General features: G+C 43.7%; 1 protein-coding gene across 3 annotated transcripts in view; it reads left to right on the top strand.

Moving 5' to 3' along the window:
* Positions 1–24825, top strand: part of OLFM2 (olfactomedin 2) — a 1338492-nt gene that overhangs the window by 1217668 nt on the left and 95999 nt on the right. For all 3 annotated transcript variants that reach the window (XM_069604038.1, XM_069604036.1, XM_069604037.1), the window contains one exon: positions 18322–18428. In XM_069604038.1, the coding sequence (XP_069460139.1) occupies positions 18322–18428 (107 nt within the window). The remainder of the gene's footprint in view (positions 1–18321; positions 18429–24825) is intronic.

Here is a 24825-nt window from a genome sequence, read left to right as displayed (position 1 = left end):
ACTGGGTCCATCACGCAGTTAAGGTCTGCCCTATTACAATTTCACCCTCGCAGCACTTCCCCAGGCAGCATATGATATCTGCCAAGAATATGGGCCTCATTACGAGTCCGGCGGTAACCGCGGCCGTAAAACCGCCTGGTTACCGCCGGACTCGTATTACCATTCCGCCTCCGTGATTCCCGGAATTACCGGGGCATTACAACCTCGGTTTTCCGGGAATCACGGAGGCGGAATGGTGTAAATCCCCATTCCCATTGAGTCCTATAGGACTCAATGGGAATCGGGATCATGGAAACACCGGCAGCATCTCGTAATGCTGCCGGTGTTTCCTCGTCCGCCTCATGCGGGAGGTGTTAAACCCGGCAGGTCAGACCTGGCGGGAACATCACCTCCCGCCTGCAGGGGTCGGGATCAGGCGGTCCGGAAACAACGGTGGCGGCGGGTTTACCGCCACCGTTATTTCCGGACCGCCAGGGTCGTAATGAGGCCCTATGTCTTGTTTCTCGATTTGGGTATAAATCACTATTAAGGTATGCATTTGGTCATCTAGCGTGCCCTTGAGAAGCAAATATCTGCCATCTGTATCCCTATGTATGGCCCGTTTCTTAAATGGTACATTGGCGCCTATTAGGATGGCAAAGCCTTTGGTTTTCTTCCCCCCCGGAGGCAAAGTATTGTTTAGGCAAGGCCTTATGGGGCATTCTCTTCTCATCCTCCGGTAGTAGGTGAATTTCCTGCAGGAAGGTTATTCCTGGCTGGAGCTCTATAAGTCTAGTTAGGATAGCCGTTCATTTTTTCGGAGCATTCTATCCCTGTACGTTCAGGATAATCACATTCAGTTCAGCCATGCCCTCCATCCAGATCCTCCTCTCCCATAGATACTTTCTGGTATCTCTTACCCCGTGTAGATTGACTCTCTATCCTTCGCTGCGTGCACACCGAGATGCTGAGAGAGTTGGTGAGGGTTTGGTTGTCTGCGCTGGGAGTGGCTGAACTGAGTGGGAAGGCTTTGCTGGGAGGAGTCGGGTGAGAGGCAGGGAGAGGAGCAGTGTGCTGCTAAATTTTGTGTGGCAGACGGGGCGGTGGCAGGAGTTATGAGAATGTGAGGGCTGTGTGTAAGATTGGTGGGGTCGGTGCACATCATCCTTTTGGATGGGGAAGCGCCTGCGTGGGTCCGCCCACACATTCGATAATTCGAAGAAGAAGAAGAAGAAGAAGAAGAAGAGATGCTCCAAATGAACTGGACCTTAACTACCCCACCACAACTCCCCTCCCCGTGTCCCCTTTTACCCTCCCAACCCTTTTTTTATATTTTTAGGGAAATACATTCTTTCATAACCCTCCAACAGTCTTCCTTGTTGCACTCTATGTCTATTAGTACTGAGTTTTTGAGAACCAGTGTTCATAAAGAGAATCTTATGTAACTTAACCATGGAGAGCTATTATGGACATCAGAATACATAATGTAATCTTCTGATAGAAATGTATTGAGCGTCAGATGCGGGTTCCTCCAAAATTGCGTCCAGTAGATGAATGGCTATGGGCCCATGTAATCTTCGATGTGTGTCAGGCCTCACTCTTTATGCAATAAGTATCACAGAACCCCCTGCTGTGCTCCCATTATATTCTTAAGAAATTGGTTAGCTTTCGTTTGAATTACTTATGAGTTTTGGTGCCCCAAAATGTTGGTGCCATAAAGAGCCAACAGTGAAGATTTGGCCTTGTATATGTGTACAATATGCTCTATAGGTAAGCCTCCTAGCTTTATCCCATATATTAACATAGAGCCACTGACCTCTGCTACTTTGACAGCTTGATCTTTAATATGCCAATTTCATTTAAGATCTTTTGATATAGTGACACCTATGTAACAAAATGTTAATGTCCCTCAAGCCCGTACAATTTTTGAATCTTGTAGTCAATGTTTACACAGCACTTATTGTTCTGGCTATCAAACCCTCATCTTCTGCATACACGAGAACGCGTATTTTGTGGCCTCCCATTTTGGGACATTGAACATCACGGTCAATGATGAGGCACTCATAGTCATGGACCGAGTCTTTCTCAATCTCTCTACCGTGTTCAACACGGTCAACCACAAAGTGTTACCCAACACTCTGTTGTACCGCATGGAATTCTGTTCCTTAGTCCTCCAATTATTTTACTCCTACCTTATAATCAGTCACCATCAGGTGGAGATGGGCACTAGAAGATTTCAACAATACCCAGTGCCCTCTATAGTTACTCCATCCTCTCCACTGCCATCTTCCCCCAAGAACCACTGGGGGTACGCTAAGCCAAATTCAACAACAAAATCCACCAATTTGCTGATGACACACAGCTATTCCTAAAGGTCAACCACCTCAATGACAACAAGTCTGGATGTCATGTGCCTATCTGAAACTCAACCCTACCAGAACGCAATTATCCTCATTGTTGGCACCACCAAACATTCCCAAGTTCAAAACTGTTTGACAGAGATTGATCCTGATGGCTTCTCCCCCCAATTCACCCCTAGTGCAAAGTTTGCCCCTTCACCATTGAATGTGACCTCTCCTTCAGGTCACACACCAAATCAAACCGTACATCCCCCCCTTCAGACATCAGACATCAGATCTGTTTTTTCGAGGTCCTGTGGCTCTTCTACCTGGCTGGAGGCAATTCCCTCCTTCAAGGTGTCCCAACAACTTCTCTGGCCCCCATGTGAGGTGTACAGCATACCACAGCATTCCACATTGCAGTAATTAAGTACGTCAACCATATAGAATGACTTCCCCTTCAACCTTCCGACAGTCTGCATCACCTAAATAGCTCTAATGTCCAAGACACAATCATACTGAGCTGAAAATATTACCATCTCAGGAGGACAATGCACCACCAGGAGCCAACATAGCACCAAACTGAAATACAAGAAGTGCGATTCAAGTGGTATCCCCTGATTTGTAGAAACAGACAATATTGAAAGAGAGAATTACCCTCAAATCTAGACAGACCTGACACCTTTTTGGGGACACCACTCCAGTCTTGAGTGTAGAAGAAGGGTCTGTCCTTGAGTAGTAACCAATACATTGCTCAGCTCTAAGAGAACAGGTGATATCCGGGAACCCATACCTGTGTAGCAGAACTCCGGGAAAAAATGTGAAGCTTGGAAAAAGTGGCAGAGCAGCCCCACGCTGAACAGGACCCATGGCATGGACTTCGAGTACCCTACGGCCGAAGAATGAATAATAGAATAAAACAAGCCTCAATGTGTATTAAAATGTCACCCTCAATCTATGGGGCTGAGTACCACAACCACGACTATCATCTTCAGGAAACTGGTTCATCCTTAAACCACTTGGCTATCCATCTTTCCAAACACGAGCAGTTTGGGGGAAGGAGTCTGGACGAGGAAATGGATTCCACTTCACTTCTGAAGTATATTGGAGGGTTTCCCATGGTCTGTGGTCACATGGTCATGGACAACCATTGGAGATCTGGGTCAGCAGATACTGCAGGTTCAGCAAAGACTGGATCATTGAACTCCCCATCTCTGTCTGCGTGATCTGAATCAGTTATAATGATGATAATGATGTTTTATTTATATAGTGCCAAAGCGCTTTACAGAGCACATATTTACATACAATATCACCCAACCGAAATTGGTACTGATTTATCGAACTCGGAAGGATGAAAGGCTGAGTTGGCCTTGCCGGGATTCAAACCTGCGATCTGCAGATTAGGCTCAGATCACAGCAGCGAGCGCTCAACCCGCTGAACTATCTTCCCAGCTATAATGATGGTGCAGGAGTGCTATGTGGAAAAACAAACAACAAAATAAATAACCAAAGACTAGACGTGAAGGAGGGAAATCACTTAATCCTCAATAAGAGATGGTCTTTAGATGTCGCCTGTCTTAAACTCTCCGTCTCCAAGGTTACCATCCAAGCATCGCTTTCCTAATGCTCCTTTTACTATTTCGTGGAGTGATAAAGCCCGGAAGCTGGATAGCGCTGTAAATCCCTTTCAAGCCGCTGTCCACCGCTCTCCAGATTAAGGAATAAATATTGTGTGAGGGCGCGCGGCTTTCCCGGCTCCTCTATGGTCTTCAAGGCCTGCTGGTTACGTACTTTAGGGAAAGATCTGTTGGAGAACCTCAGGGCTTGAAGCCCGGAGAGAAGAAAAGAAAGGGGAAGCGAAAGACATTAATGAACAGCGATTTCTCATTTTGCCCCTTTCATGTTATGCAGATGGGAATTGAGGGTGCCCGTCTCGCCGTGAAATAACGAGTTGCCGGCTCACCTCGAGCACGATGAGGCGGGCTATTGGCAATGCTATTCACAGTGTGCCTTAGAAATCAACCTGTGCCGAGGTGTGTGCCTTCAGGTGGCTTTCCTGCACTTGATTGATGTTCTGGGTTCTGGCACATGGTCAAGAGAGATATATTTGGTGTCTTGTTATTGCAAAGTACTGACTGTTCAGTCCAGATTGGATCTGTTTCTACCGTTCTCAGGGTGAAATGGAATTGGAGACCTTTGATTTGATAGTGTTCCTTGTTTGTGGTGCTGCATGCCACGCGGGTGCCTTAAAATCGCAGTGGTATAGACACCGTGGCTGTATGGGGGCAATGTCGCAAATATTGACAAGGGAAATCTATATTCATTGGACAGTTAGGAACATGTGGGAATCACTTCAGTCACCACTCTCCCAGTTTCCTATTATCTGTTTTTAGTTGGAAAATGAAGTCTTGAAAATTGAATTTCAGAAGTATATGTTTAGTAGATTTTGCTACGACGTAAGATTTGTTGTCTTTTGTGCTTTGTGCTTTTCCTAGACAGGGACCGAAATTAACATTGACTGAGCAGGAGCTAAAAGCAGCTACTGGTTATACATCATTATCCTGTGACCTGGGGCTACCACTGGGGAACGGGGAGCTAGTACATAGCTCTCCGCAAATCTAACCTCCACATAAGATGCAAACTTATCCTTTTGTCACTTATTTGTGCTCTTTTATGCTTTACATGTTGTATAGATGTGTCCTAATGTATATTTATTGATTGTCCCAAATGCACAGATTTAAATGCACATAGGTGAGCTTGTTTGGCATCAGGTGTCGTGAAGAGCCAAATGTAGCTCCTGGAAGCTGCTGTTGTGAAGCTAACTAGGGTCGTCTTGGCTATAAGCTGGAGCTAAATATCACCCAGCTCCCCTCAGTTTCGAACCCTGCTTTGTTTAAATTCTGTCTCAAATGGCGTCGCCTCTGCTATACCCCTGATACCAACCTCCCCATACCATCTAGTCTGCTCCCCACCATGCTGTCATGCATTCTTTCACCATCATTATGCTGACCGGTTCTCCCCCTTATCTCCAAAACTATGTGCTCTTTTTGCTTCATAAAAAATGTGTTTTTTCTTTATCAATTAAAATAAAGGCGCCCCACCCTATCCCTTCTCCAGCGACCCAACCTAATTGTGTGTACTGTTTGCTCCAGTTCGTCTCACCTTTTCGTACGTTTGGTTTTTAAACCTTTATGTTTTCAAGCATTAACTTTCCAAAATATTTTTAGGAATGTTCTTTTTGAAATTAGGACTTTATTGCCACAATTTTACATTAAAAGATAAAGGTCAGACTTTCCATCTGTCAGTATAGATACTGTGACTTATACAAGAATGATCATGTGAGGTAATCATGTGTGAGAGCTGTAGCTGCCCTCTTTGACAACTTGGAGTTATGTATTAATGTCAGTGGCATATGCAATATCATTCAGCATCAAAGAGGGATGCCCAGGTGCCAACTGCTGCCAATGGAGCAAATTAAATGAGTGATAGCCGGGTATGCCCTAAGACATGTTAATTAATGATAAGCAATACATATGGTATCAGGGGCGGGGGGCATCTGAATTTAGTATTTAAGCAGCTTTTATTATTGAGGGCAGTTAAACCATTATGCTGAGCAGGTCATAAGATGGATATTCTCCAAGGTTCAACCAGCACATAACATAGAACACCTTACACAGCCTTTCAGGAGCTACAACACTAAGGGAACACATTCATTATTTGAAATCTCTTTGGGTTTTCTCTTGTTCAGTGAACTAACACAACAATTCATAGGGTGGTAGTTATTCTTAAATCACATCCTGCAGAAAAAGGGGTCCCATGGATAGTGGTTACCCTCTGCCTAACATGCCGTGAACGTCCAATTACATAATTGATCATCTTCCAATCAGATACGAGAGAAAGGAGGATATGATATGATATGATATATGATCGTTTATTTATATAGCGCCTATACACAATGTGTTTCAAAGCGCTTCAAGGCAAGGGAGGGAACAAGGGAAAATACAACCACATTCTTTCAGGCCATGAACAGTAAGGATGTGAAATTAACTATCGTACATTGAGAATCTGGAAAAATCTCTTTTCAGGAACAGTTAGAAGTTTGTTCAAAGAAGCAGAAATCCCATTTAAACTTTTAATTCTATTTTTATTTAGAGCTGTTTGTAGAGCACACATATGCCCAAGAAAGTGTCTTTTTAATGTTGAAAACCTTAAAGTAGAAGGTTCTGAAGGTAGTTCAATTTTCTGAAGCTGTCTGAAAAGCTTTCAGTTGGCATCTAGAAGCCGAGTAAGAAAAATGACTTTGAAGGTCAAAGAAGCGAGAATCGCTAAGAGCAGTAGCAAGATTCAGAAAAGAGTGACACTCCTAAAGTTCTAGATGTATTCTAGGAACTCCCAGAAGTCTTACTGAACAAGAATGGCGAGATCTAACAGATGAGTAAGCGATGGTGCTTCGAGAAAGAAAAGCACAAACAGTTGCATCAAGACAGCTAAACACAATGCATCTGGTTTAAAATTCTAAAAATGTATGCAACATTGAATAGGACAAGAGGAGGTAGATTTCATAGAAGAAAAAGAAAGAACATGTGTTGTTCGGCAAAGCAGACTGAAGTAGAACCGCCAAAAGGAAGACAACTGTGCAATCCGTGAAAGCCATGAAAGTTAACCAGTGCATTTGCAGGCTAAAATCTGAACTGCAGAGGTATATGAATAAACAGGGCAAAGAGAAAGAGGCCACGTGTCCCCCCTGTCTCAACTCGTTATCTTTATTCTACTATTACTGGTTTACTTTCAGCTCGAATTCGGGTGAATTTCCATTATCCGAAATGTCAGCGGAAAAAAAGACTGAATGTTATTTGTTTGAAAATAACATTTGGTTTTTCTTCCTGCGGCCAATTCCGATACCCCGTTCCCACCCACCCCCTTACTTACCTGTTGGCGGCACACACCGCTGTGGGCCACCGACTCGCTGCGTCCTTGCAACACTAGTTCCCAATCACGGAACAGGCATTGTAGGGTCCTTTACTTTCTTTGTTTATAATTTTATTTTTTATTTTATGCGACCAGGTGCAGCGGACACACCCGCAACCCCGCTGATATTATGGTGAACAAAGGTGCAGGGAACACCACCGCAGCCCCCGCTCCTCTTGTTCACCATCATGCCACCGAATGGGTCATTTAATCAAGTTTTTCATCCGTTGGAACTTTTCGTTCGGCCGAAATTCGATCTAATGTCCCATTTAGACTTGTTTGGTGTTTCCTTTCAACTCCACCAGGTGATACTAATTTTTATTACAAACATCAAGGATAGTCTTCTCGGTTTTCGTTCTTGTCCCAGATGCCTAGTTTGTCTTCTTTCTTTTTAACTACTAACTGTTCTTTCTCTTCTTTATTTCCTGCTTATGATTCTGACGTCATTTGACCTATTTCTCTGTCTAATTCTGCAGCTGCTTCATCTGATTATTTGCCTTCGTCTTTTGCTCAAAACAGTATTTCCTTCTGTGGTATCTTATCTTGCCATGTTCATTAAGACAACCCTTCAAACCGATAATTGTCCTTCTTATTTTAAAAAAGGTACTATTATTTAATTACTAAAGTAGCCAAATATTGATGGTTCCTGTCTGGTTTTGTACCATCCTATATCTCTTCTCCCACATTTATAAAACATGATTAGAAAGAATGATTCCTTTCCAGGTCTGTAATTATCTCATCTCTAATAGAATATTTGCACTCTTCCAATCTGGGTGTTGTACTTGTCACTGCCTTGCAACAGTGTTACTGGCAGTATCCAACGTTATTCTACTCACTCGTCATTGTGAGCTATCTTCCATCCTAATGCTTCTTAAACTTTCATCTGCCTTTGGCATTGTGGACCACCCTACACGTATTCCTCTCTCTCTTCTCACTTGGGAGAACTGCCAATGCTCTTTCTTGGGGTTCGTCTTATTTGACCCAAAGCTCTGCCTATGTTTCTTCCGAAAGCTTCGTATAATTCCACATGGTCCCTATCCCATGGTGTTCAGCAAGGCTCTGTTCTAGACCTTTTACTACTCACATTACATACTATTACAATTTCATCTCTTATTTAGTAATGTAAGATTCAAACACCTGTTTATGCTGATGATACAGACATGCTCGGTTCTTGAACATTTTTTCTCAGATTATTAACATCAGAACTTTTATTTCCAGTATCTGTTAGCAGTGGAATCTTCGATGGGATCTCATACAGAGAGCTTGTTTTATCCAGCTTCTACAAATATTGCTTGTCCTAGCTTTTATTTAATTTCCATCTGTTAGTTTAGAATTTTCCTCTACCGCACGTAATCTTCGATTTGTATGTGATTCAATATTTCAGTTACAAAAAAACAAATCTTGCTAGCTACTTGTGTCTATCATTTCTAACTTTATAATAGTAGAATCTTTCTCAGCTTTTAACTTTCTCTGCAATTAAAACTTTGCTTTGGACCCTGGTCGTATCACCTTTCGATTAGTGTTGTTTTCTATATGTTGCATTAGCCAAAGCTGTTCTTCTTCCTTTTCAATGTATTCTTCATTCTGTAGATTGGATTGCGCTCAATTTGAACTATATGTTGCATACCTCACCCTAAAGGCTCGTTTATTTTGGCTGCCTATTCCTTCCAGATTGGCATCCTATTTAGGTTGGCAATGTCTTATGCCCTGAAATTGCCAGAAGATGCTCTATGGCTAATGAGTGTGCTTTCAACTCACTTGATTGGGCTTTTTCGCACAGCACCCATAGGGAGATAAATGTTATGGCTATTTAGTAAAATGATTCATTCAAATAAATAAAAGAGGGAATAAAGTTAGACACTTTAATTGAGACTTCATGGCATGCCACAAAGCGAATGGGGCTCCGGAGTTCTCTCAATCACGTAAAGTCAACTAAAAATGAACAGGTGATGTAGAAGGACTTCTCAGACACAGTCCTTCCACAAATTATTCAGTTCTCAGTAATATTTGGGTTTAGTGATCTTTTTCACTGTCCAAGAGGAAAGGAAAGTGTTTTCCTGAAGATTGGTGTATGTTATTGGATGAGTAAGAGGCGAAGAAGAGAAGTGAAGACTGGAAATCGTTAGATGTGAACTTATACAACCATATTTACCATCACTCAATTTCAACAAATCTTCCTAAATGTTAGGTCGTTCAGATTGGGTACATGCCAGTTTCATGCTGAAGGGAGTTGTGGTGTGCAGGCATGGCATCCAGGTAATAGATACAGTGCTGAGTGGGATTACCTATGAAGCAAAGGAAAAGTAGTTCTTTAAGATAGAAGATGTCTTCCAACTTTCCTTATTTTCCTGCTCTAGCATGGCCGCCCTGATGAATGTGTCTCCTGGACTCCTGTTGAAGTATGACTGGGTCATTGCACCTCCATTCTTTCATCATTGGCTAATGCTTATTATAGAGGTTCCCTGAGAGGGGACAGTGGTACGCTGCAACTCTTCCCTCCCTCTTGGCAGCCATGAGAAGCAGGCGGCCACTCGGTGCTTCAAGCACAAGGACGCTTCCCAATAGGGAATGATATATACAATCAAAATCCAGAACAATTGATCAAATTTGGCAGAGATCAGAAGATGGACTGCAAGACGTTGCAGGATCTTCAACTCTAACAGGACTCACATTAGTGGAAACCACTTACCTAAAGTAAAGAACCACAGAAATGTGTTCATTCAGGAACTTCAAAAACAAAAGAACGAAGAACATTGTTTATGAACTAATGATTGCAACAATTCTATACTGTGTACAAACTGCACTGTATTTATGAATCACACATGATGCACCAAACCATTGTACTAGTGCCCTGAAGAAGCCCAAGAAAGGGCAAAACACACACACGTGCTTCCTAGCTGAGATATGTTGGCACAAAAATGATACAAATTGTGTATATGAATACATTGAAATAACTGAATTAAACCAATAAATGCACTCTCTTTCTTCTACTTTGCCCTTCTTCTTTCTGCTTTCTTTGTTACTCCTTATTTCACCTTGTCCCGCTCCTCTCTTTGTTTACCTCTCTTTTTCGTCTGCTTTGCTTTTCTTCTTTCTGATTTCTTATTTTCTCTTCTCTCTTTTTGCCTCCTCCTCTCTTTGTTTACCTCTCTCTTGATTGTACTTTGCGTTTCTTCTTCCTGCTTTCTTCTTTTCTCCGTCTCTCTCATTTCTGCTCTCTACTTTTTATTTACCTCTCTCTTCTACTTTGCTTGTCTTCTTCCGTTGTCTCCCTCTCTCCCTCTCCTGTTTGTTTACCTCTCTCTTTTTTCTACTTTGCTTTTCTTCTTTCTTCTTTCTCCTTTTCTCCCTCTCCTTTCGTTGTTTTCCTCTCTCTTTCAGCTACTTTATTTTACTTCTTCTTTTCTTCCCCTCTCTCTGCCCCTCTACTCTCTTTGTTTACCTTTCTTTCTTCTACTTAACTTGTCTTCCTCCTGTTTCTTCTTTTCCCTCTCTCCTTCTTTGCACCTTTCCTCTCGTTGTTTACCTCTCTCTTTTGTCTACTTTGCATTTCTTCTGTCTGCTTTCTTCTTTTTTTTCTCTCTCGCTTTGCACCTCTCCTCTCTTTAATTACCTCTCTCTTTATTATACTTTACTTTTTGTCTTCCTGGTTTCTTCTTTTCTCACCCTTTCTCTGCCCCTCTGTACTCTTTGTTTACCTCTCCCTTTCTTCTACTTTGCTTTTCTTCTTTCTGCTTTCTTCTTCACCCTATCTTTGCCCCATCTCCTCTGGTTTTTTACCTTTTGTTCTTCTACTTTACTTTTCTTCTTCCTGCTTTCTTCTTTTCCCCTCTCTCTGGTCTTCTCCTCTCTTTGTTTACCTCTCGTTTTCTACTACTTTGCTTTTCTTCTTTTCACTTTATTTTCTCCCTCTTTCTCTTTGCTCGTCACCTCTCTTTGTTTACCTCTCTCTTTCGTCTACTTTGCTTTTCCTCTTTCTGGTTTATTCGTGCCCCCCTCTTTTTCTCTGCCCCTCTCCTCTCTTTGTTTACCTCTCTCTTCTACTTTCCTTTTCTTTTTTCTGATTTATTTTTTCTCCCACTTTCTCTCGGCTCCTCTCCCCTCTGTGTTTACCTCTCTTTCTTCAACGTCCTTTTACTTCTTCCTGATTTCTTTAATTTTCCTTCTCTCGATGCCCCTTCTTCTCTTTGTTTACCTCTCGCTTTCGTATACTTTACATTTCTTCGTCCTGCTTTCTTGTTTATCTGTCTCTTTCTCTTTTCCTGCCTCCTTTTATGCACTTAAGTTTCTGTACCTGCACCTTTTACAAAAACATTACGTTGCACCCTTTGTTCTTTCTTGTGTCTGAAACAGATTCCAAAGAAGAAAATCAAACATTAAACAATTAGACAATTAAATGATGTAAAGATGTAAGAAGGCCCCAAAATGTGTGCACAAACAGTCACGCACATCAAAGCCAGTTCAGAGCATTAGATATGATCCAGAAACAGCCTCATTGAGCAGAAATGCATTCACCATCTCGAGAGCTTTTTGATCAGACACAAAGCAGGCAAATCGATGATCGCACAAGTCAACCATAATTCTCCCACTCTTGACCCTCTGCCCTCAGCTTTGCTCCTCCTACCAATCACAGCTGTTCAGCAATCCCTGCACAGTTACTTGTATTACCCTGGCTGTGTCCCCAGTGTACACTTCATCAGGGGTGTTGCTAGCTCTGGTAAAGATCCAGGGCGATGCCATTGTCGTGACTGTCGGGACTCGGGGCTAGCTAGCCTTTTAGTTGTAGCCCCTGAGCTTCTATCCAGAGCTACAGCCAAAAGACTCGGGAGAATAGCCCCCTCCCTCTTTCTCCTCCCCAGCCACACCTCTGCACTTCCTTGCTTTACAGCTGGGTAAGGGCTTTATGAATCCTATACATACCTACAAAGAGTGACTACCATTAGGGGACATTTTCAGATCCTAAAAGTCAATCTACACCATTAAGAGGCAATTTGCAGAGTGGAGGATACAACTAAGAAATCTTATTTTGAAAACTACTTTATATTCAGTATGAATTATTATTATAATTATTATTATTATTATTATTATTATTATTATTATTATTATTATTATTGTGCAGTGACCGAGCTTCTGGAAGCAACAGAGCACTTTACAATCATAGGGGGAAGAACACAGTGAGGGAATCAGAGTAAAAAGGAGCGGGAGCTAACAGAGGAACACAAAGGTGGGCTATTGGCAGCATGAGGGGAAGACATTGAGTCTCTGGTAAGGTGGGGACCCAGGGGATAAGGAGGAGGCACTCCTTGAAGTGGAACAGACAGGAGGCAACCTGTGCTGCTTAGCCATAAAATACCCCAAGAGACAGCAAGTCTGCCCTGAGTTCTGTGGCCCTTTGCTCTGAACACTTAGGGAAGGGGCTAGGAGTGGAGGGGGCCACCAGATCAGGTGCTAGAAATGTAACAAGTGCAGTCTTCTGCTGCAGCCAACATGTCTTCCTAATGCACCCTCATGCACATGGGCGCAACTATTTACATCTGCCACATGATTTATCAACAAAAGAAGGAAACAGAAAATTAGCAGCAAATGCTCTTAGGGCAGAGGGGGAACACAGGATCAAGGTAGATATGCTCAAACAAAATCAGCGAACTGGCAGGTGGCCAAAGAGGAAGGGAAGGCATCAATACCCTCAGGCACAGCTCAATCGCTACCACCATTGAGACGCCGCCTGCACATTAGAAAACAATATGCCTGTGAGCAGCAGGAACACATGTGCTAACAAACATTGTCCTGGAAAAGGGAACAGAACAAGTGATAATAATATATTGGGTGGAACATAGAGTTGGGAATAGTATAATTAGCACAATCAACGAATCTGGGTTACACGTGGTCACTCTGTTCGTGGAACACCAGAGGAAACAAGCATCTTTTCACAAACCCCTCCCCTGATCTAAAACAATACCAAATAATATGCCTGCAGGAAACCTGGCTCAGCGAACCCCCAGCCTGCAATGGCTTTCTCACATTTCTCATTCCTGCTATTGTTCAAAAACAAGGAAGGCCTGCGTCTGGCCTCCTCACCTTAATTAAGATAAACCCCCACTGTACAGTACTGAGCTCTGAGAATATCAATCCTTGGACCCAAATTACAAAACTAACCTGTACCAAGACACATCGAAACGACGAAAGTAAAAACAATCTAATAATTATAATCCTAAATCTATACTGGAACCCTGCAGCAATATCAACGGAGGCCTTCATCGACGGTGTATTTCTCGCAATAGACATGGCGATGACAAAACACCAACTACCAGAAATTATAATCTCCGGAGACCTAAACGTCAAACTATATAACCAAAACGGCTCCCTTCAAAAACTCTCAGATCTGTCCCCAAAAGCAAAGAGATGGATAAAGGAAACTACGATACGCAATCTTATCCTCCTGAACCACACAAAGAACAACTCCACAACTTACACGCCAACCTGGACCAGAGGATCATCACATGCAATCATTGACTATATATTTCTATCTTACAACCTACATGAATCAGTCACAAAAGCACAAACGGTATCAACCGACAAAAGTGATCATAACCAACTCATCGTCCAATCCGAGTCATTAAGCCAACGAAGTGAACCAAGACCACCGACCCCCATGGAACTTGACGGCACAGCATCAAGGCTAAGAATTCCATAAACAGCTATGGCAAAATTACCAAAGAAACTCCATGATGCCACTTTGACAGACTCTGAAAAACTTAACTACGAATGGATTCTTCTTCCTTTTCGACAAACCACCAAAAACTGCCTCCATATGGATCATCGCCACACATACAACCAAGAAATAGCCAAAACGAAAAAGTGCCTAAACCGAACAATACGACAGCTAAAGAAAACAACATCAGCGGAGAACAAGAACGAGATCAAAAACCTGAAACAAAAACACGCAAATTGGACAAAATCTCAACAAAAAGTCCTCCAACGAGCAGATGCAGAAAACATAATGAAATTGCATAAGACCCACAATACCAGAGAGCTCTGGAACCTGCTCAATGATAACCGACAAAACCAACATAAACTAACAGCCAATGTCACGCAAGAAACTTGGATAATGCACTTCTCGACCATATACGGACCGAGAAGAATGGACCCACAAACCCCACTGCCCTCATCCGAATCAACCTGGTAAATAAATGCAGAATTTGAAGACTTCATGCAGCTGATCAAAAAACTGAATACTTCCAGAGACCCGGGTCCTGACGGACTCTCGAACGCTGTCATTAAACAAGACCCAGTTGCTTGGGCGACCTTAATGTGCCACATCACAACCTTGGTAAATACACTCCACCGAATACCAAACTCCTGGAGGTCGGCGATAATTGTCCCAATCCACAAGCAAGGACCAAGAGAAGAACCTCAAAACGTCCGCCCAATTGCCTTACTGGACCCGCTAGGGAAGCTATTCGTTGCAGTACTCTTGAAACAACTAACCACTTGGGCCATAGAAAACGACAAATTCTCGACCAGGCAAACAGGCTTCACAGCCAATGTCGGAACAAATCTCAACTTGATACTACTTCAATTAATAAAGCATGAAGCTATCAACTCCCACACCACAATATATGCAGCATTCATTGATTTAAAGATGGCCTTCGATGCAATCTCATGACAAAAACTTTGGTCAAAACTCAGAGCTTGGAACTGCCCATCGAACATCCTTGAACCGATCATCCTCCTCTACTCAGAAACCACCATAAAAGTGAGATTATCGAAACAAGGAGTCACAACCAACGCTATACCGACAACAAACGGTCTAAAACAAGGTTGCTCTTTAGCAGCAACACTATACAACCTTGTCACGGCCGACATCGAAGAACACCTAAGATCTAACAAAACTAATCCTCCGAAAATAAATGCGACACCAGTGCCTGCCATGGCATATGCAGACGACATCGTCTTGCTAGACAAAACACCAACTGGACTACAAGCCTCCCTGACAGCCTTGAGCAGCTATATGGAAAAAAACGAACTAACGATTAACACTGGAAAAACCAAGACAATGGGCCTCATTACGACCCAGGCGGTAAGTTACCGCCTGGGCCGTGACTTTACCACCATGGCGTAAACTACCTGGTGGATCCTGGTGCAGAAGGGCTTGAACCTGCAAGGTGCATCTCACAGATGCACCTTGCAGGGATCCAGGCCTTCTGATTAGGTCATTGACTTTACAAACGTGCTTAACGGCAGTGCGGCATCATTCTAGCTGCCGCACTTTATCCATTGATCTCAGCATCTCTCTGCGCCTCTACTAGGCGGCATTACGTCTTAATGGATGACTGTTCCTGATGATTGCCTTGATAACGGCGAATGTCGAAACACCTGTCGGCTGACACTTTGCATCAACAAAAAGACATTGATGATGGACTTTTGACTTCAGAAATATATGATTTTGCACTTTGAAATTCTTAGAATTTGATTTTTTTGGGCAGGAGCGCCAAGAGCGTGTCATACTTCAAGCAGTTACTCTTCACTATTAGGTGTTACTGGGTGCGCCTAAACTGCGACATTTGTAGCGCAGCTCATTCCCCTCTTAATCCATTGAAGTGGGCATAACGCACAACCATTGGCCCTTTACCCATTATGACATCTGAATGGGTGCATCAACGATTCGCACATTCTGAAGGCCTTTCTGGATTGGCCTGTGTCTTTTTTTGAGGTGCATGTGATGAGATGCATGCGTGCATCTCAACACTTGCATCAAAAAAACTTTTGAGAATCTGCCCCCTGTCGCACAATTGCATCTTTCACAAATTCAACTGCTACTTTGTCTTCTGTTTTATTCTAATTCCATAAAAACAGAAAGTAGAAAATGTTCATTTGTCCACTTACCTAATTATTGATGTACACCGTTGGCCGTGCATGTGATTTTAGGCAGGACACGACAAGGAAGGGGGGACAGTGGAGGACAAAATAACAATCTTACTAGGCCTTATGTCATGGGGAGAAGTGCCAGGGGGGGTGGAGGGGAGCAGAGTGCAAGTAGCTTGTAAGTGCTTCGGTGGGTGGCTCATATCTGCACATAGGGGACTGTAGGATTGCAGATACAGTCCCGTAAGTGGTTGGGGGGCCCAGAGGCAGTGCAAGGGCAACTGGTCGTGAAGGAGCTCGGTCCCGTATGTTCAATATGTGGCTAGGTAACCAGAGTGTGCAGCAGCAGACAGAGGCATCAGCAAGGGAGCAGGAGAGAGGCAATAAGAGGGGGCAAGGACAGATCCCTGAGGTTCACCACACAAAGAGGATGGGACTGAGAGTAAGCAAAGAAAACAGACGAGTTGCCTTGGAACCTTAGGTGGTCCTGCTCAAGTTTCAGAGAGGCAGGGAGGCTGTTCCAGATGAGAGTAGGGGGTATATCTCTCTCTTTGCCCAGCCAAAGAGAGAGATATACCCCCTACTCTCTGCCTGGAAAAGCTTTTGACCCTCAGAGTTGGAGGTCGATGAGCGGAGGCTCGAGAAGGAACATGTTTAGGAAGAGAAAGTTAGATGTAGTGTGGTCCCCAGTCCCAGAAAGCCTTGTGGACAAGGCAGAGGGTCCGGAATTTGATCCTTGCAGCCACCGGGAGCCAGTGGAGAGATTTCATGGCTGGAGAGTTGCGATCCCTGGGATTGAGGCCAAGGACAAGTCTTGCAGTCTTGTTCTGGATACGTTGTAAAGGGCGAAGAGTAGAGGCAGGTAGATTTAGAAAGAGGCTGTTGCAGTAGTCCAGCCTAGAGAGGACTAGAGCTCTGGAGAGATTGAGCTTCTCAGGGAAAGTGAGAAAATGAAGAATACCTCTGAGGAGGTGCAGCTGATAGTGTGACTTCATAGAGATGTAGGAGATGTGAGGAGAAAAGGAGAGGGTGGAATCAGAGATGACACCACGTTTCTTGGCCTCACTGGAAGGAGCAGGTAGAGGGCTGAGGGTGGCCGGCCAGTGTGAGAGAGGGAAGGCGAGAGCCGGTGTTCCAGTGAGGAGGATCTCAGTGTTACTTGCACTAAGTTAGAGATCATTGGAGGCACACATTTCTTGAATTGCGGGCAGACAGTCTGGTATGAGAGAAGGAGCAGAAGACACTGAGGGGAGCCTGAAGGAGAGCTGGGATTCATCCGCATAACACTGCAAGTTAGAGCAGAAAGTAGAGATGTGGTGGTCCGGAGGTTAGTGGGTAAAGCGCCCCAAATACATACATATTGAAACATTGCTCTATTAAGTCAAAATGTCAGGGGAATATGCCAGAGTAATGCCAGGGTGCTTTGAAACACAATTTCTTGATGTATAAGTGCCTTACAAATGCACGATGAAATAAATAAAAATAAAGAATAGTCACTCAGATTGCAAGCGGCAAAGGAGCTTTCTCTTCACAAATGCACAAAACCTGACTATTGCAACACCCTCCTTTGTGGAACATCAGAAAAGAACCTGAAGAAGCTACACATTGTATAAAACAGTGCCATCTGAGCTGCAGTAGACTGAAGGAAACATGACCACATCTCTGACGCCAGAAGAGCCGCTCACTTGGTCCCCATCAGGGATAGGATCAAATTCAAAGTCCTTTCCATCTCTCAGGGCTGCCTTTCAAACAATGCACCCTCCTAACTTGATCAGATGCTAAAAAGATATTCAATGGCCAGAACACTATGTTTTTCAAGCAGGCACCTCCCAGCCGTACCCAGGGTTCAATGGGAGAAAGCGGGGGGATCCATCTGCCCCACTTGTGCAGCCATCGTTGGGAACAATCTACCCCTCAACCTGCGAGCCAGCCCCCTCCTACCGCTCGTTCTGAAAGAACCTCAAGACTCACCTGTTTTGCTAAACTGTTTTCCTCCGCCAAACTTACTTCTCCTGTATTCCGCCTGAGGCTCGTATCCTTTGAATAGTGCCTAGATGCCCGTGGGGCGTTGTGCACTGCTGTAAATACAGAAATACAAAAATAAAGTGTGTTATTCTAAGTATCCTCTGATTCCTCTGATTGCTAACCTGTGCTGTCTGCTTTTTTTTAGGGTGTGGCAAGCTCACGGGAGTCAGCAACCCCATCACCATTCGAGCGTCGGGCTCCAGGTTTGGCTCATGGATGACCGACACATTGGCCCCCAGTGCTGACAGCAGGGTAAGAGCATACCTGTCTTTCTGTGTGTGTCATATGTCCTTTAGGATTTCTGTTCCAGCTATCAGGTCTCGAGTCCATGTCCACCTCAGACTAGAGGAGGAGGCTGGATGAGACCCTCCTCAGCCTTTTGATCTCTGTGATGTGCTTGTTCCTTTGTGTTGTTTATGTAATGTGCCCTTAAGCCTCCGGCGCAGTAGTGCGCAATATAAGTGATATAACATAACAGAGTCCAATCATCCATGTTATTCAAGTGTACGAGCCAGCTGGAGTAAGTGCATGTTCTGTTTATGGTGGCATCTTTGCTCTGTTTATCACGTTACAGAAGCAAGATCTTTCAGGAAATGGTGCTGGCTGGGACTTTCTCACTTCAAACATCCCCAAGAAAGGACAGTGGGCGAGCACTTTAGGGTAGTCCCCAGAGGACAGAGACCATGGACTCAGAGGGTCCGCAGTGCCTCACTAACCTTGAATTTAGTATAGCATCCAAAGCAAGACCACCCGAAGAACTTGGCTTGAGGGATAGCCGGTTGGGCGTTTCATTGGACAAGGCTCTCAAACAGATGATAGTCTGGTGCCTATTGGAAGTCTTTGTAAACCTCTGGAGAGCAGGAAAACCAAATGCTTGTGGGAAAGGGGGACGTTAAAGCCCTTCAAAGCCCTTGGGGGAGAAAAATATGGCGTTCCAAGATACCCACTGAGAAGTCTTGCATTTATGCTCAACTCTTAAGTCAAACCCACAGCACCATTGTAATCATGGGTTACTAGGATTGTAGAGGAATCACAAGTTTATGCACAATTTGAAGGGGTTAATATGGAGAGGCATATAATTAATTGTTGTGCTTCCCCTGAGGCATCTCCTTTTCCATTTTAAGCACCGCCAAGATTTGAAACACAATTTCTTGTTGTATAAGCGCCTTACAAAGGCACAATAAATAAATAAATAAATAAATACAATAAAGCTCGAGTTATTGGAGTCAAGCAGGTCCCATGCTGGGCAATCTTGGCCCCCTCCCACCCTAAGCCCCATACAGGTAATTTATCTCTATACTGGCCTCTTGACAAGGGTAGAAGTTAATCCTTTGACCTCACTCTCGGTATAAGCACCATAGTAATCAATCAGGCTATGTAGGCGAGGAATAGGACAGGATGTCACAGAGGGAGTCAGGGAAAGTCACCTAAAAAGAGCTGCAAGATACCCTCCCCAGCCCCGATGAAAGTGACCTCACTGCCAGCAGATGTTCTCAAGGTTCCAGAGCTGGGTCACAGAGCAGGCAAGAACATGGGAATCCCTCCCCCGCCCTGTTACGTGCCTGAATACATCAGCAAGAAAAAGAGACACATCATCCACAAAGCATCCTTTTAGTTTAATTTCTCACGATTTACCCCTCTAATAACCCCTTATCATTTCAATATGTCATTATTTGCCACTTTGAGAACATATGATATGATATATGTCATTTATAACGCGCCTGTACACAAGTGTTTTTAGGTGTGACAAGACAAGGGATGGAAGACAGAGGGAGGACAAGATAAATGATCTTTCTTGGCCTTGTGTCATTCAGATTGTGAAGGTTTTCCTTCAACATGCTAGTAGTCTCCCCTATAAGAACAAGCGTATAATGGCTTTGCCCAAAAATGCCCGTATATGCCACTTCAAGAACACACTTGCAATTGATTTGACCCAAATATGGCACTATTTAACCTGTAAGAACACATTTGCAATGGCTCTGCACCAACATGCCAGTATTTTACCATGTTAGGAAACACTTGTGATGGCTCTGCAGCAAAATGCTTGTATATACACCGGTAAGAACACTCTTGTGATGGCTCTGTCCCAACATGCTAGAATGTGCCCCTGTAACCAACACTTCTGATGGTTTTGCCCCAGATGCCAGTATGTTCCCCTATAAGAACTTACTTATAATGTATTTGCTCAAACATGCCAGTATTTACCATTCATAAAACCCCCTTTGCTATGGGTTTGCACCAACATGTCTATATTTGCCACTGTAAGACCATATGTGTGATACTATTAGCACATTCACCTGGGGAAGGCCCTCTTTCATATGGGCTGTTACCCAAATAAATAAGGCCTTCCCCAATGACAAGGCCCCTGGTACCATTATAGAAGACCCTGCTGGTGGGTCGTTGGATCGATTCACTGTGGGGACCATCTGTGGTGTAGAGTCATGGCGTGCTCAACCCTCTCATGCCCCACCCGGGCCGGCTGCATCTCTCGCAGATAGTCCAGGTGGTCCCTGGTGCGGATCCCACTCACACGTTCCGGTCTTTTACTTAGGTCTGGGTTATTGTACATCCTGTAAAAAACCCATTGCCTGCAGCCCAAAAATAAAAACCAATATATCGTGTAAGTGCAAAGAGGTGTTGAATCCCTGACATGGTAGGGAGGATTTAGGAAGAGTTTAGTCTCAATGGTGGTCTTAGCCTCCCGTTTCTTTCCAACAGCTGATTTTCGGTATTCAACCATACACGCCTTGACTATTCATACTGATTGATATGGTGACGTGGTTATAGTAATTGAGCAGCCGCGATCGTGGGATGGTAGGGGCATACAGACATTAACCTATTCCTATATAGCCCTTACATACTGCAGATTCAACTCACTATAGCACTATAGCAACAGATGTAAGATTAACCCCACTCAATGTTAACATTTATTGGGTGCCCGCGTCGGGCGGGATCCTAACACCATGCGTAGGCTGGTGCGCTGACTTGTCTGTTTGCATACTCTTCCCTCCAACAGGTGCAGCCATTTGGGGCAGTTTCTTTTTTCTTTTTTGCAAACATTTTTTATTGGAATTATATTGCATGCAAAGCAAGTATCTCTTACAACACATATTTGTGATAAATAGTAATAGTAAACGATTTCTATAAAAAGGAATACAAGTTGAAGTGTTGAGGGCTATGTATGAAGATGCAGATGTTATCTCTAAACTAAATTGTTATTGACTAAGTATATACAAATGACAGACTATGACACAACAAGAAAACAAAAAAAGACAGCATGTACATGAGGGAGGGGAGGACGGGTAGAAGAAACAGAGAAATTAACAAGCATTACTTAATTGATTTTTAGTAGAAGGCTACAGTGGCTAGAAATCTGTGAAAGCACAGCCATTTCTTGTCCTTCTTTAATAGTAGAAAAGGAGAGTAAGCATTACATCTTTCCACTTTACAAATAGAGCTCCACCACAATCTATAATGGAGACGATTTACATTTTTCCAATTGGATGTTATGGATTGAATTGTCAGTGAAAGACAAAGATCAAACAAGTAACAGCTGCTCCAATCCAAGACATGTTGAACCATAGTGCTTCCCAGAAACAGGCTTTCAAAACAGAACTCAAGCTTCAAGTCACAAATACGCTTGAAAGTATTCCATACATGTGTTCAAAATCTTTTAACATTGTCACATTCAACAAACATATGTTTGAAGGAGCCCTGAGCATTAAGGCAACGCCAGCATCTGTCATTCAGAACGATTCGACATTTGAGAAGAGAGAGGTAATGAAAGCTCTATGATGAACGATTAAGTTTGAAGAAGACTTGCTCAGGTGGTTACTTTGGAGATAATCTTCCAGACCAAAGCCCATTGTAATTGACTATCCAATAGGCTACAATCTTGCTGCCGATCAATATGACAATCCCAAAATGTTTCCGAAGCAGGAAGCATAAAAAGATCTTTATAAAACAAGGACGCAGTAAAGTCTGAATCGAACATGTGCTGGAATCTCGCTGCATTGGGAGCAATAACTTTGCATATGAATGCATCACAGTTTTCAATAACTGCATTAATAATCGTCAAATATCGTTGTGTTTATGAAGCTGGAATATGAAATTTAGCAGCAAGCTCATTAAATGTGAATGGGGCTCCTGGCACAAATAGTTGGTTAAGCTATTTAACACCTAGAGAGAGTCATGGCTTCCAAAAAATAGATCTTATGTTCACTTTAATTAAAGAGCTAAGCCATATGTTGGGGCAGAGCTTCTATAGAGGACTTTCTGCAGAGTTCCTAAAGCGGTGCATGGGAGAGGGAGAGCAGGAATGGCCACCGCGAGGCCCCGCATAGGCGGTGCGCAGATCCTGTATAAACGACCGTTTTTGTACATGTGCAGTCATGGGACGGAGCCAGGGGTGTTGCCAGGGAACAATGCTACGCAGAAATATAGCGGGGATAAAATGGAAGCGGGCTGGTAATCTGCCACAGCACATTTAATGGCCGTTTAACGTTTCGATTTCCAAAGAAGCCGCGCGGTAAATTTATCACAGATATTACCTTTTATGTGGTCGCAGATTGAGGAGGACGATGCAGGCGATGCGGGTTGTCTTCACAAGAAATTTACAGAATGGCGAGAGCTGACAGCCATTAAAACGTTAAAACGGTGTGCGCGAAGGTGTGTGTGTGGGTGTGGGTGGGTGCGCACACACATCATGGTGGATGTCATTCGCTATGAGTGTATGGGTGTTTGCAGAGTGTGTGGGTGAAAGTAGGTGCATGAAGTTGTGTAGGTATGTTTCTTATTTGCGTGTGTGTGTCTATGTGAGTTTGTTTTTCGATGGGTGTGCATGCGTTTGTGCATTTATGTATATGTCTGGTGTGTCCATAACTAAGCTCCTTGCCTGTAACAGCGCCTCGATGCCCACGGGCTGTTAGTGCGCTATATAAATCTAAATAAATAAATAAATACGTGTTTGGCTCTGGGTGTGTGTTCATTTGCATGCATGCCCGTTTGTTTCTGTGTGTGAGTGACTGTGTGTGAATGTTTTGGTCTGAGCATGCACATGATTCGTTTGTGCTTGTCTGCCTGTGTTTGATGAGAAATCTTTGCTGGGGGTGTTCCCATGGCAAACTCCCTCCTGCTGCCAATTGGCCCGCAATCCTGTCCTGCACATCTTTCACAGATGAACACGTCATATAATGCCAGCTGTAGTCAAATATGGCCAATGTGATGCTTTCAGATGGCCCTTGGCCATGGTCCCATCTGCAGCGCTATACAACGTTACAGTACCCTGAGGAGCTATATGCCTGGGCCTACGATAAGAATCTGGGTGCTCTTAAAGAGTCACATTATACAGCTTCAGAGAAGGCAACACACCTTATCTCCGACCCCACACTATGCCACTTAGCCACTCAGAACAGAAGCAAAGGTGTTCCGACACAAGACCCTTTTCATGTGTCCTTGGACAGTTCAGAGCTCATGGACATATATAGGGTCGGAGAGGGCCATAACATATCTCGGGAACCAATGAAAAAGTGGCCCACCATTGCAAATGGCTATTCATTCCTTTGGTGACACTGTTTGAATGGTACCCAGGGGGAGTCGTTTTTTGATCAAATGTGATGCAAATTGTGCATTTCAAAGAATATGAATTCAGCAACACTGGTCCAAACTACAAGCCACATAGTGAATTAAGTCATCTTACTTGCTCACATTGGCCACAAAAGTGCCCCACTTTGACCAGAAATACTGGCCCACACCAGCATTTTGCATTTTCGGTTCGGCCATGGGCCTTTTCCCAATAGGCCAGTCCGAGCCTGGACATATAAATTAACCATTGTCATTCTTACTTAATTGCTTTGGTTGATTTTTCTCTATGACAGAACAAACGCCATCAACAACACAGAGTCCCACACTATTGTGCCCATCTTCACTTCAATACAAAATATAAGACAGCAAGAAGATTCCAGCAACGTCCCCAGTCTAGTAGCCCACAAACTAGCCAACTTACACAGAGACCTGTGTTTTAGGTTACCATTTTATTTGGTAATATTGCTTCTAATTCCTGCAAGAGGTGGTTACGGATAAGTGAGCTGGGGGAAGTAGGAGGTAAAGACGAGGGGCTAGAGGAGACACCCGAGGTTGACTCACAGCGAGGGACTGTTCAGTGTGAGGCCCTGCTTGGGAAGGTAGCAATGTGTGCACTTTGAAAGCAGATGGGCAAGGACAGGAATGGGGTGCGCTTCCGGAGATGGCCTTGTGCATCATTATACTGCATTCTCAGTTGTTCGCCACTTTGAAAGGAACTTTCAAGATAACAGGCCTGAGAAACAAACAAAAACGCGCAATGCTGCCGGACCCTCTCTCTGGACCAATATGCCTTCTGGCATCGAATCAGACTAGAACCGCCTCAGGTTCAGGAAACACTCGAAAATGAACCGTTTAAAAAAAAAGTGTTTGAGCAACCACCTTGCTCCTGACAGCCTATTGTAGAGATATCACAAGATTTCCAGTCTCGCGATAAGCTGGAGCAGAGGGCACAGAGCAGCATCAGCTCCGTGTGTTCCTCTATAGACTGACCATCATACGTTATTTGGACTTTAAGACTTACATTGCAGAGAGCTGTTTTGCAGGGCCTGCTGCCCACAGTTACATG

This window comes from Ambystoma mexicanum, chromosome 3q (genome assembly GCF_040938575.1).
Source record: "Ambystoma mexicanum isolate Mex_15411 chromosome 3q, UKY_AmexF1_1, whole genome shotgun sequence".
Taxonomy (NCBI): domain Eukaryota; kingdom Metazoa; phylum Chordata; class Amphibia; order Caudata; family Ambystomatidae; genus Ambystoma; species Ambystoma mexicanum.
Note: the sequence above shows the minus strand (reverse complement) of the source record. Positions and strands in the feature narration are given on the sequence as shown.